This window comes from Carcharhinus amblyrhynchos, chromosome 27, assembly GCF_965287045.1.
Source record: "Carcharhinus amblyrhynchos chromosome 27, sCarAmb.v2.hapA, whole genome shotgun sequence".
Classification (NCBI taxonomy): Eukaryota; Metazoa; Chordata; class Chondrichthyes; order Carcharhiniformes; family Carcharhinidae; genus Carcharhinus; species Carcharhinus amblyrhynchos.
Genome location: NC_137350.1, coordinates 11,656,312 through 11,670,760, shown reverse-complemented (window position 1 = coordinate 11,670,760; position 14,449 = coordinate 11,656,312). Strand labels below are relative to the sequence as shown.

The following is a 14,449-nucleotide window of genomic DNA, read 5'->3' as shown; positions in this document are numbered from 1 at the left end:
GTGGTAGGTAAAATGTTAGAATCCGTCATTAAGGAGGAAATTGCGAGGCATCTTGAAGGGAATTGCTTGATAGAGCAGACGCAGCACGGTTTCATTAAAGGGAAGTCGTGTCTGACAAATTTACTGGAGTTCTATGAGGATGTGTCTAGGGCGGTGGATAGAGGAGAGCCGGTGGATGTGGTCTTTCTGGATTTTCAGAAGGCGTTTGACAAAGTACCTCATAAGAGGTTATTGCAGAAGGTCAGGGGATTTGGAGTTGGGGGTAGGGTGTTAGCATGGATAGAGGATTGGTTGTCAAATAGGAGGCAGAGAGTGGGGGTCAACGGGTGCTATTCGGATTGGCGGATGGTGACTAGTGGAGTGCCCCAGGGGTCGGTGCTGGGGCCTCAGCTTTTTACCATTTATATAGATGATCTGGAGGAGGGAACCGAGTGTAGGGTGTCGAAATTTGCGGATGACACCAAGATTGGGGGAACGGCAAATTGTGCGGAGGGTGTGGAGAGTCTGCAGAAGGATCTAGATAGGCTGGGCAAATGGGCCAGGAAATGGCAAATGGAATTTAATGTTGGCAAGTGTGAGGTGGTCCACTTTGGAAGGAAGAATGGTAGGAAGGACTATTACTTACGTGGCGAAAAACTGCAGCAGGCGACGGTGCAGAGGGACCTCGGGGTCCTTGTGCATGAGTTGCAAAAACCCAGCTTGCAGGTGCAGCAGGTGGTCAGGAAGGCGAATGGGATGCTGGCCTTCATAGCGAGGGGGATTGAATATAAAAGTAGGGAGGTCTTGCTGCAGCTGTATAGGGCATTGGTGAGGCCGCAGCTGGAGTACTGTGTGCAGTTTTGGGCGCCGCACCTGCGCAAAGATATTTTGGCCTTGGAGGGAGTGCAGAGGAGGTTTACTAGGCTGATACCGGAGTTGAGGGGGTTGAGCTATGAGGAGAGGCTGAATGAACTAGGCTTGTACTCGTTGGAGTTTAGAAGAATGAGGGGAGATCTCATTGAGACGTATAAGATGATGAATGGGATGGATAGGATAGAGGTGGAGAGACTCTTCCTGCTCAGAAAAGACAGTAGGACTAGGGGGCACAGCCTCAAGATAAAGGGGGGGCGTTTTAGAACGGAGTTGAGGAGGAACTTCTTCACTCAAAGGGTGGTGAATCTCTGGAATTCTCTGCCCGTTGAAGTGGTGGAGGCTGCCTCGCTAAATATTTTCAAGAAGCGGGTTGATGGGTTTTTGATAAGAGAGGGGATTAAGGGTTATGGGGGGAGGGCGGGAAAGTGGAACTGAGCCACGACAGATCAGCCATGATCTTATTGAATGGCGGGGCAGGCTCGAAGGGCCAGATGGCCTACTCCTGCTCCTATTTCTTATGTTCTTATGTTCTTATGTTACTGTGCCCATCCCTGTCCAATGCTGGCATCTCCACATTACCTCTTTATAGCTCTTTGCAGTCTCTTTGTGCCATCCTCACAGCTTGTATTCCTGCATAGCTTTTGTATTTTCATCCAACTTTGTCTCTTTATCTAAGCTATATAAATATCTGAGGCCCCAGTATTGATCCCTACTGCATTCACTGGTCACAGTCTGCCAACTTACAGTGCCTTATTTATCCCCTACTCTCTCCTTCCTGTCTGTTACCTAATCTTCTATCGATAGTAACACATCACTCCCAACTCCATGAGCCATTATCCTGTTTATTAACCTTTTGCGTGGCATGTTATCTAATGTCTTCTGGAAATCAAAGTATGCTACAACTACTGCTTCCCCTTTACCTCAAAAAACTCTAAAGTTTGTCAAACAGAGTTTTCCTTTTGGATATAGAGAAAAAGTGTGAGTGAGATACTGAAAGTGCATGATCAGCCATGATCATATTGAGTGGTGTGCAGGCTCGCAGGGCCAAATGGCCTACTCCTGCACCTATTTTCTATGTTTCTATGAGTGATCTTGACACATAACCAACCTGTAACCCAAATACAGTATGGTGCAACCTAAAAAGTTAGCTAGATGTCAAAGATCAGATTTCTGTTCATTGGCAGTGAGAGTTTACTTCTGGAAGTGATTGTTGAACATGAGAGTAATATCTTGAGTAAAACTGAGAACCATAACAATTGATGGAACCGAAATAAAAACCCTTGGATGAATGGGAGCATTAATATTTCCCGTGTTTTCACTGATATGGATAATACTGGCTATCACACCCTCCGTAAGGGTATCCTCAAAGGAGAACTCTTTTTTTTAATATCCCCTGGATTTCTGTTAGTCTGACCAGGATGGCAGATTTCCGTCCCTAAATGACATTTGTGAACCAGATGGGCTTTGCAACAATGCTTTCACGATCATCAGTAGATTCTTAATTCCAGATTATTCTCAGAAAACCATAAACAAAAGTTTCATGGACAGTATTACCAGGTATAAATAGTCTGTTAGAACACTCCCTGACAAAATATGCTGCTTATGGCTTTCTGAGAATAATATGGAATTAAAAATCTGATGACCGTGAAAGCATTATCGGAAAAGCCCATCTGGTTCACAAATGTCCTTTAGGGAAGGAAAGCTGCCTGGTCCTGGTCTACATGTGACTCCAGTTTCTCAATGTGATTGATTCTCAGCTGCCTCTGAAATGGTCTTGCAAGCCACTCGGTTTCAATGGACAATTGGGAATGGGTAGTAAATGCTGGCCAGCCAGCCATGCCCGTGTCCTATGAATGAATAAAAAATAACTTCCTCCTCAAAACAACGCAGGTCTAGTAGAATTTCAGTGCCATACTATTCTGCAATCTTTTTGTTCATGATGTGTAACTTTGGGTCTGGATCACTCATCCCCTGGAAGCAAATTCATTGAGTGTTGTGTGGCCTGCTTTGAGCACTGTGGAAGTGTTTATTTGTGCGTAGCATGTTTTGAGAGCTCGCCTGATGATTCAGCCTTTTATTTCCAGACACTACGTTACACAAACTAGAGTTGCGTTCTCTGCAATTTTGTCAGATAAGGGGTGATCTGATGAAAATTCTCACGACATTAAAGGGAACTGATAGGATAGACAGAGAGAAACTATTTGCACTGGTTGGGGAGTCTAATTAAGACTACAGTTGGTGTAGTCTAAAAATATCTTTCAGAAGTGTCTAAAAATTGGAGCCAGACGTTTCAGAAGTGAAGTTAGGAAATATTTCTAACTCTACAATGTGGTAAAAAGTTCGGAACACTTTGCAGTTGATACTAGGTCAATTTTAAACCTAGGATTGATAGGTATTTACTCTGCAAAGTTATTAAGGAATGTGGGGCATAGACAGAGCTAGCTGACAGATCAGTCATGATCTTATTGAATGGAGAAACAGCCTAGAGGGGCTAAGTGTCCTACCGCTATGGTCTTATTCCTGAGTCTACCTTTTGACAGTTCCATTTGTCACGAGAATGCAGCGCTTCCTTCTGCAGCTTCCTCAGACCAGTGTGGATATCAGCAAACTGGACAGTGTCCTTTTTGCCCTACTCTTCAAAGAAATGCAGGGCTCCCACCATCAGCTGGCAACAGTGTCTTTTAAATAAGGGTGTACCAAGTTAGTCACGTTTAAAAATTAAAATACTCTTTCTAATGTTACTTGAAGAGAGAAAAGCAGACCCCCACCTCCATGACTATCTCCACCCCATGTTCTGTCTGTCCAAAGGTGTTTATCCGCATAAATTAATCTTTTAAGCAAGCTGTAAAGAGAGACACTTATTAAAATTGGGATTTCAACACCTAAATAAAGAGGAAGAGAGAAAGAACTCGGCGCGATCTTACCACCTTGACCTGCCCATCATTCAGTGAAGCGCGGTGATATGATCAGGTGAGAGGTGGAAATCAAAAATGTACCCGGTTTCTTGCTTTGCCCGATCGTACTGGCCCTGTTTTACCGGTAAGTCGCCCTCCCCACCCTCGCCATGGCTCTGCCCTCATCAGGCCCTGCCTACAGGTCTCGCGCCCTCAGGCCCTGTGCCCAGTGGACAATGCCAGGGTGACACTGCCCAAGGGGCACTGACTGGCTCTGCCCCTGATGACCCCGAGGGCTTCAACGGCCTTCGTTCCCACCAGTGAGGCCGGAGTGTCTGGTCTCTATTGGTGGGACCACCTGTGAACCTTGTGGATCAGAACCTCCACCAGCAAGGGGGCTAAGGTAATTAACCCTAGACAATAACGTCCGGGTTAATATTTAAATCAGCCTCTTGCCCTGATTTCACTGGCAACGCAGGGCAAGATTGCGAGAGGTGAGAAATCTTACCAATGTGGTGAGCCGGTAAGATCCGCCTAGTGATAAGTGCCCTCATTTATGTAGCACTTAAAACATGTTCTCAGAGTGTCTTAAAGCACATCCAATGAATTGATTTTCAAGTGCTTTGAGAGCAAATACTACCATAATGTTAGTTGGTGCAGCTCACATGTGTAGTTGTGGTTATGTTGACATGTTTCGCCTTTGTTTGAACTGAGAATGGTGTAGACTGACGTTATTGCCCTTCAGTAAGTGGAAACCATTCTTTGAGCCTTTTGCCACAAGTTCCCGATCGCAGCTGTTCTTCAACAGAAAAAAATCCCAGCCTTCCCAGCCTTTTCTCATAGCTGAAATTCACCATTCCTCGCAATATCCTCTGAAATCTTATCTGTACCCTCTCTGAAAGTCAGTTTCCTGTTTAATTTAATGTCAGCTTCAATCTGCGGCACTTAGAGAAGAAATCTTTGAACCATTTAGTACATAGAATAATAGAGTCCCTAAAGTGCATAAGGAGACCCTTCAGCCCATTGAGTCTGCACTGACAACAATCCTACCCAGGCCTAATCCTACATATTTACCCTGCTAGTCCCCCTGACACTAAGGGGCAATTGAGCATGGCCAAGCTACCTAACAGATCTTTGGACAGTGGGAGGAAACTGGAGCAGCTGGAGGAAACCCATGCAGACACGGGGAGAATGTGCACACTCTGCACAGACAGTCACCCGAGGCTGGAATTGAACCTGGGTCCCTGGTGCTGTGAGGCACATTGCGAACCACTGTTGCACCGTGCCGTTCAGTTTTGATTCAATAGCACTCTTCTATGCTCCTGGCACTAATGTAATGGAGATGATTAGATAACATTGGTGATTATCCTGGGTAGCAAGGGATCACAGATAAAAGCACTTTATATAATTCCCTCTGATATAATCATTGGGACAGATTATGAATAGAACAGTGGATCTAAATCTCTACCTTTTGCCTGTTCCCTTGCAGTGTTTACATCGGTGAGCCTTTACCTTCTTCCAGAACGTCCAGCTACCCTGATGCTGTACGAAGATGTGGTGCAAGTCCTACTGGGATCACCCGGTAAGTGAGGATAGAGTGTACACTGCACTGAGTTGGACTTCCTCTAACCCCACTACGGGGGAGAATTCGCTTGTCTCAAAGAATCCTATTGAACCCATTGATTATTGGTTAGCCAGCGCCATTCTTGAATGTGAATCTCTGCTTAACAAGTGGGAATGGAACAATGGAATTCTCAACTGAATTTATGTATGTGCTCATTTGTATTTGGCCACCCTCCCTTGATAACACTTATTGAGCACGGATAGCTGATAGGAATACTCTCTGAAATAAAAGCTAAAAACCACTGGAAGCTGTCAGCAGGTAGGGTAACATTCAAAGCGCTCACCCCAAGGCTGGAAGATCCCACATTCGAGTTCAACATACTTTTGCACGTTCCGTTTGTGGCTCACTGTGATTCCCGTGGTGGGCAGGATGGGAAAACTGCACCCATGCAGTTTAGGGGCAGTGTGGTTCTTTCACACTGAATCATAGAATCCCTGCAGTGAAGAAGAAGGCCATTTGGCCCATCAAGCCAGTACTGACAACAATCCCACCTAGACCCTATCCTGTAACCCCACATATTTACTCTGCTAACCCCCTGACACTAAATGGCAATTTAGCATGGCCAGTCTACCCAATCAGCACATCTTTTGGACTGTGGGAGGAAACCAGAGGAAACCCTACAGGCATGGGGAGAATGTACAAACTGCATACAGACAGACACCAAAAGCCAGAATTGAACCCCGATCCCTGGTGCTGTGAGGCAGCAGTGCTAACCACTGTGCCACCATGCTGCCACCAGGTGGAGACCCTAACCCAAATGCATTGCCTCTTTTAAGAAATGCCCATTGCATTAAGTGTCAATCCCATGCCTGGTCTTTCCTGCAAACAAGGACCTTGGGATTGAAGCCTTGCCAGCCAATCAGAGGTGAATACCAGCAGAGCAGAGTGAGGCCTTTAAGTTGACACGAACATCCCACTTAAGGGCCTTAATTGGCAGCGGGGCAGGAAGGCAATGGGCACTTCCACCCACGACAGCCTCCCGTCCGCTTAATTGGCTCCCCAGCACCGCCTGTTAGGTGGGAGAGCATTAAAATCTGCCCTATATTTCAGAACACTGGCCTCTCATCAGAACTGGGAGACGTTAATGAACAGAGCAAAACGTTGCCAACATTAGCAATGAACAGTTGTTCTGCAAGTGCTGAATTGGAATGGTGGAAGGGTGGGGGAAGGAAAAGATCCATGATGACACAGAGGCTTTGAAGCTACAAGACAAGAGAGAGTAATAATCTGTCCAGGATCGAAACAAATAGTGGGTCCAGAGGAGATATAAGTAGTTCCAGCAGAACAGCAACACAATCACAGTTCATCATGTAGTTGTTTCACATCATGTTCATCTAATGTCCCAAATGTGAGATCCATGGAGCAAAGCAGCCATTCAATATTTCCTCCTAGCCTCTCAATGCCTCATGCTGGTTGATCAAATACTGATATAGCACTCTCAAATGACGAAAATACATCAGTGTGACATATCTGTGTTCAAAGTTTCCTTGGAGAATAACTACCGGTTTTCATTGCAATCCTTAGTAAGTGACAGTGATATAAAGTTACAAGGGATATCATTCAATCTTTCAAGTTTGTTCCTGTAGAGATCTTAGGGCTGACTTTTCTTTGAAAAGTTTGCATGTAGTAAGAGTGTCAATTAGAATCCACATCGAATCATAGAATCCTACTGTGCAGAAGGAGATCATTCGGCCCATCGAGTCTGCACTGACCACAATCCCACCCAGCCCCTATACCCATAACCCCACATATTTACCCTGCTAATTCCCTGACACTAGGCTCAATTTAGCAAGGTCAATCCACCTAACCCGCACACCTTTGGACTGTCTGAGAAAACTGAAGCACCTGGAGGAAACCCACGCAGACACGGGGAGAATGTGCAGACTCCACACAGACAGTGACCCAAGGTCAGAATTGAATCTGGGTCCCTGTGGCGCTGTGAGGCAGCAATGCTAACCCACTGTGCCACATCCTCACTGTGCAATATTTCAGGAATGGGAATGCCAACACAAAGATGTTAGGATGTAGGTTTAGCATAGATCAACAGTAAATGGACAACATCCGGTAACATCTTCAGCCACTTATTTGGTACATGGCATTACTGGTTAGCCTTCTCCTGCATCTATTCCCAGGCCTTGCAGGCAGTGTAAACTACAGGTTGGATTATAAACTCTCCCAGTTCCAGCCAGTTTGAATCCGGGTGGTCACATAAATTCCAATGGGAACTGTGTCTTCCTCTCACCCATTTGCCACTACTCCCTCTCCTATTGCGAGTGCAGCAGGGAAGCAGGCCGCCAGCCCACCTGCCCTTTGAACTACTAGAGGTCCTTATGTGGTTAATTAATTACCACTTAAAGGCCTCAATCCCACTCTATTACCATGCCATGTGTGAAGCCCAACTCCTTAAACTTCATTTGCCAGGGTTGGACAATGGGTGAGGAGACCTACTTTTTGGGAACCTCTTCAGAGAATTCCCAATCAAGGTTATTTCCCCTTTTAATTCTCCATTTCTGGCCTCTCAATCTTGGCCTCCTATCCTCTACTGCCCCCTGCACACCTTCACTGGGCTAAGCTGGCAGGCATTGGCGATCGGCCCTCCTCACTCCCAGTACTTAACCCACATTTGTCTCCTGGCTCCTCTGTGTCCAGGACTGAATACAGTCACAGCCCCGTGGCCACTTCTCCCAGTGATGCTGCTGGGCCAGAGAGCTGCCAACCATCTGATTGGCCAACAACTCTCAGACACCAGATGAGGAGACAGTTAACGCTTCGAACTGTTTTAACATGACAACCATCTGAAGTAGGAGGGGTACAGTATTGCTTTCACTGCCCCTATATTTGACTGAGTAGACGAGGGCCAAGAGAAGGACTCCCAGAGATCTCAGAGAGTATCAAAAGCAAACACTCCAAAGGGCTGTGCTTGCACCTAGTTCCTACCAATGAGCTGTAGACGACTTTGAACCACCAAAGGCCTTTATTAAGATCATAATCCTCAATTTTTATCTTACTGGCTCCTTTTCCAACCTATACAAAAGGCATTTACAGAGTAATTATTTGATTTGATTTATTATGTCTTAGTATGCAGTGATCATATGTCTTAGTATGCAGTGAAAAGTATTGTTTCTTGCATGCTATACAGGCAAAGCATACCGTAGAGAAAGAGAGGAGAGGGTGCAGAATGTAGTGTCATAGCTATAGATAGGGTGTAGAGAAAGATCAATTTAATATAAGGTCAGTCCCTTCAAAGGTCTGATGGCAGCAGGGAAGAAGCTGTTCTGGGGTCGGTTGGTACCTGACCTCCAAATTTTTATCTTTTTCCCTGGGTGCGTGGGGTCTTTAATTGTTCTGGCTGCTTTTCTGAGGCAACAGGAAATGTAGACAGTCAATGGATGTGTGGCTGGTTTGCGTGACAGACTGGGCTTCGTTCACAACCCTTTGTAGTTGTTTGTGGTTTTGGACAGAGCAGGAGCCATACAACCAGAAAGAATCTTTCTGTGGTGCATTTGTAAAGTTGGTGAGAGCTATCGTAGACATGCCAAATTTCTTTAGCCACCAGAGAAAGTCAGAAGCATTGGTGGGCTTTCTTAACTATAGCCTTGGCGTGGAGGGACCGGGATAGGTGGTTGGTGATCTGAATGCCTCACACACTCATTTAGTTTGGGCTTCCCCATCAGAGGAAATTGTTTATCTATTCAATCATATCCTTGGAAACAGCTCAATTATATCAAGCGTGTGAACCTCTACCCTGTTGTGAATCATCACCTTCAGGATGATATGAGGGAAGAGCACAGCAGTTTGCCATGCTTGACAGCAGGACAGAGCATATCAATGTAGGACAATGACATAATTGCGCTGACGCTGTTTGCAAATGGGAGGAGAGGAAGAGTCTGATACAGAATTATTGCAGACTATAACTGTTTCTAAGGATTAAAAATAAATAATTTATGGGATGTGGGCATCACTGCTTAGATCAGCATTTATTGTCCATCCCTCATTGCCCTTGAGAATGAGATGCCTAGCTGCCTTCTTGAACCATTGCAATCCGTGTGATGTAGGTAGACACAAAGTGCTGTTAGGGAGGAAATTTTGACCCAGTGACAATTAAGGAACGGGGATATATTTCCAAGTCAGGATGTAGAGTCCCTCGGAGTGGAACTTCCAGGTGCCTCTGCGTGTCTACTGCTCTTGTCCTTCTAGATGGTAGTGGTCATGGGTTTGGAGGGTGCTGCTTAAGGATCCTTGGTGAGTGCATCTTGTAGATGGTACACACTCTTTGTTGATGGTGGAGGGATTGAATGTTTGTGGTAGGGATAGCAATGAAGCAAGCTGCTTCGTCCTGGATGGTCCCCCCTTTTAGGGCTAGTTGCCATTATGGAGGGTTTGGAGATGGGAGAGTGTTGGTTATCCATTCAATAATTGACCTTGGACAGTGCGAAACCTTCTGCAATGATGTTTCATTTGTCTCCCTCTATTCAACATCTTCCCCTCAATAACCTGCTGGAGACGTGTGGTTTGGGAAGTGAAGTATGTGTAATGGCATGAAGCCTTCTGTTATCAGGCCATCACGACTGACTAAAGCTAGATGCACAGATGCTGCTGCTATTTCGCGGGTCCTTCAGAGAAGATTTTTAATTGCAATCTGTCTGACTTTGTCTAGACTGAGTGGAGAAGAGAGGGTCTTGGCTGTGACTCACTGTCAACATCATTTCTCCTGAGCGTTCTCAGGGACATGTCCTGCCATAAAATATCTACATCAAAGATGCAGCCCCAAACACAAGGGAAATGTAGCAGTGAAGTATTTTTTGGGAGAGGAGTTCAGCCTAATGGAACTGGCTGAACTTCTGCTTTCTAGAACCGGAACTTGCAGCTGTAGAGATCCCAACTCTGATCAGGCTGATAGATTCCTGATATCTTGAATCAACCCTCTGCTATATTAAGCTGTTGGCAAAGCTCCGAATTAAGGATGATATCTGTTATGTTACAAAAAGGAGATTACTTGAAAGTAATCTGTGATCTCGCCAAATGGTTCAGATTGTAAAGGCGGAAGTAGGGATTGGACAATGTAAACACTATTAAATGGACCCTGAGATTGCATTGCAATCTTGTTTTTGGTTTTATTTATAGATACATAGTTTCTTTGTGCTTAAAACTGATTGACTCTGTCTACACTTCCCACTACCTCAGAAAAGCAGCCAGTATAATTAAGGACCCCGTGTGCCCCGGACATTCTCTCTTCCACCTTCTTCCGTCGGGAAAGATACAAAAGCCTGAGGACACAAACCAACTCAAAAACAACTCAAAAACAGCGTCTTCCCCACTGCTGTCAGACTTTTGAATGAATCTACCTTGTATTAAGTTGATCTTCCTCTACACCCTAGCTATGACTGTAACATTACATTCTTCACTCTCTCCCTTCCTTCTCTATGAACGGTATGTTTTGTCTGTACAGCGTGTAAGAAACAACACTTTTCACTGTTTACCAATACACGTGACAGTAATAAATCAAATCAAATCAACTTGCCATTTCAAAACATTCCCAGCATCAAATCCATCCTTAAGTTGAAAATAGCACAGCCAAAGTGAAATGTTGTCTCTTGCTGTATATTAATGACCTGGGGCAGAATTCTCCCATCTCTTATCGGCAGGATGAATGGTGGGCTAATTTGGTGAGATACAAAAACTGGTTTCACGCCAGCTTGAGTTTCCTGTGGATTTTTCCGATGCTGCCCGATGTGGCAGATTGGGAATACCACTAGAGGCTGGCGTAAAACCACATTGCATCCTGGTAATGAAATGCAAATGAAGGCCTGAATGTTGATGGCATAATTCCATCCCTCCCCACACCCCAAGCCCAATTCTCCGTGACACCAGCAGGCAAACACGCTAGTTTGGAGCACGTTTCAAATAATGTGACGTGCACAAGCCAGGACTAACCTGAAGAAGGTCTGGGGTGGCTTTTGGAGTTCAGGATGGAGATCACCAGCAACCTCACACCCTGCAACACCGCGCTTGCCCCGTTACCTTCTCCTTACTCAGCCATCCAAGGGCCTAAACGCACATTCTAGGTGAAGTTGCGCTTCATGTGCACTTCCTTTACTCTGGTCTGCTGCCCCCAGTGTGGTCTGCTCTACATTGGAGAGATCAGATGAGTCTGGTAACTGCTTTCCTGAACACCTTGGGCCTGTCCACAGGAACCAGACCTTCCTGTCGCTTGTCATTTCAACACAGCTTCCTGCTCCCATGTCCGCGTGTACTTCCCTGACCTGTTGCAATGTTCTAGTGAACCCCAATGCAAACTGGAGGAACAGCACCTCATCTTCCCATTGGGCACTTTATAGTCTTCTGGACTAAACATTGAGGTCCACAATTTCAGAGAATGAACTCTCTCCGCCATCTTCATCCCATTTCCATTGATTTGAATTTATCTTATTTCATTTTGTCTTCTTATTTGTTAATAATTCATTCCCCATCATTTCATTTTAGAACATAAGAACATAAGAAATAGGAGCAGGAGTAGGCCATCTAGCCCTTCGAGCCTGCCCCGCCATTCAATAAGATCATGGCTGATCTGTCGCTGCTCAGTTCCACTTTCCCGCTTTCTCCCCATAACCCTTAATCCCCTCTCTTATCAAAAACCCATCAACCCGCATCTTAAAAATATTTAGCGAGGCAGCCTCCACCACTTCAATGGGCAGAGAATTCCAGAGATTCACCACCCTTTGAGTGAAGAAGTTCCTCCTCAACTCCGTTCTAAACCGCCCCCCTTTTATCTTGAGGCTGTGCCCCCTAGTCCTACTGTCTTTTTTGAGCGGGAAGAGTCTCTCCACCTCTATCCTATCCATCCCATTCATCATCTTATAAGTCTCAATGAGATCTCCCCTCATTCTTCTAAACTCTAACGAGTACAAGCCCAGTTTATTCAGCCTCTCCTCATAGCTCAACCCCCTCAACTCGTATCAGCCTAGTAAACCTCCTCTGCACTCCCTCCAAGGCCAAAATATCTTTGCGCAGGTGCGGTGCCCAAAACTGCACACAGTACTCCAGCTGCGGCCTCACCAATGCCCTATACAGCTGCAGCAAGACCTCCCTACTTTTATATTCAATCCCCCTCGCTATGAAGGCCAGCATCCCATTAGCCTTCCTGACCACCTGCTGCACCTGCAAGCTGGGTTTTTGCGACTCATGCACAAGGACCCCGAGGTCCCTCTGCACCGTCGCCTGCTGCAGTTTTTCGCCACGTAAGTAATAGTCCTTCCTACCATTCTTCCTTCCAAAGTGGACCACCTCACATTTGCCAACATTAAATTCCATTTGCCATTTCCTGGCCCATTCGCCCAGCCTATCTAGATCCTTCTGCAGACTCTCCACACCCTCCGCACAATTTGCCGTTCCCCCAATCTTGGTGTCATCAGCAAATTTCGACACCCTACACTCGGTTCCCTCCTCCAGATCATCTATATAAATGGTAAATAGCTGAGGCCCCAGCACCGACCCCTGGGGCACTCCACTAGTCACCATCCGCCAATCCGAATAGCACCCATTGACCCCCACTCTCTGCCACCTATTTGACAACCAATCCTCTATCCACGCTAACACCCTACCCCCAACTCCATGTCCCTCGACCTTCTGCAATAACCTCTTGTGAGGTACTTTGTCAAACGCCTTCTGAAAATCTAGAAAGACCACATCCACCGGCTCTCCTCTATCCACTGCCCTAGACACATCCTCATAGAACTCCAGTAAATTTGTCAGACACGACTTCCCTTTAATGAAACCGTGCTGCGTCTGCTCTATTTTTCCACCTTTAGTTCTATATTTTCCATCTTTTCCCCTCCCCTCAGCTTGAGCACCTGTCACATGTCCCAGGTTGTCAGGTTCTCAGATTTAGGATTGAGTTGAGGAGGAACTTGTTCTCCCAAAGGGTTGTGAATTTGTAGGATTCCCTGCCCAGTGATCCAGTTGAGGCTACCTCATTGCGTGTCTTTAAGGCAAAGTTAGATAGATTTTTGAACAGTAAAGGAATTAAGGGTTTTGGTGAGCGGGCGGGTGAGTGGAGCTGAGTCCACAAAAAGATCAGCCATGATCTTATTGAATGAGGGAGCAGGATTGAGGGGCCAAATGGCCTACTCCTGCTCCTAGTTCTTATGTTCTTTTCCTTTGACATTCTGCTTACCTTTGTTCTGCCATTTACACATTCTGATCTCTTAATGGCCGCTACCAGCACCCTTCCTAGCCATGATCACACTATTTATATTTTCTTTGTCTTTTTGTCTAATGCATCTTTGTCTGTTTACACTTCTCCCCCGCCCTCACCTACACAACTTCCTCAATTTAATGGCATAAATATCATCCTACGTGTTATTGCCTTCAGCTCTGATGAAGAGTCACCCAGAATCGAAATGTTGGCTCTATTCTCACTCCACAGATGCCGTCAGACCTGCTGAGATTTTCCAGCATTTTCTGTTTTATTTTTCAGCGTCCAACATTCACAGTAATTTATTTTTACTGTATGACCAGAGATTTAATACAGAACTTTGCCCTTCTCTGATGTGAATCCCTACACCGTTGCACCATCAATGATTACTATGAACAGAGTTTCCTCATTCGCATTATGACTACATGATAAATTCTCCACAAAATGTCCCTAAGCACCAACAGTGAAGCATAAAATACAGAGAAAAAAAACAGGAACCGCAGCACAGTCTCCCTTGATAATGCATAGACGGAATGATAATGCGTAGACTGATCGCTGACTCAGTGAATTACTGCAGTACGTTTGAGAGGATCGGATGAGATTGCTCAATCAGATTATGTTCATTGCTTGACCCCGGATTTGTTTTCTGTCGAAAAAGTCATCATTGTTCCCTATGTGAGGGATTTGGGTTTGGCTTTCTGTTTATAGTTATTTATATTTTTTGGCATTTGTCTCGCAGATGGAGTTTTATGATTTTCTGTTTCCCAACTTAGGAATTTTATGATGTCGAGCATCACAAATGGAGTTTTATGATGCAGTGAAAGTTTGAAACTGGTAATTTCTTGTCTCCAGATGGAGTTTTCCAGCGTACAACCAGGTTATGGA

The 14,449-nt window shown here is 45.4% G+C and overlaps 1 protein-coding gene across 1 annotated transcript in view; it reads left to right on the top strand.

Moving 5' to 3' along the window:
* The window catches only part of fam171a2a (family with sequence similarity 171 member A2a), a 295,487-nt gene that overhangs the window by 149,198 nt on the left and 131,840 nt on the right, over positions 1-14,449 (top strand). Inside the window, exon 3 of the mRNA XM_080213484.1 lies at positions 5,236-5,328. Within this exon, the coding sequence (XP_080069610.1) occupies positions 5,236-5,328 (93 nt within the window). The remainder of the gene's footprint in view (positions 1-5,235; positions 5,329-14,449) is intronic.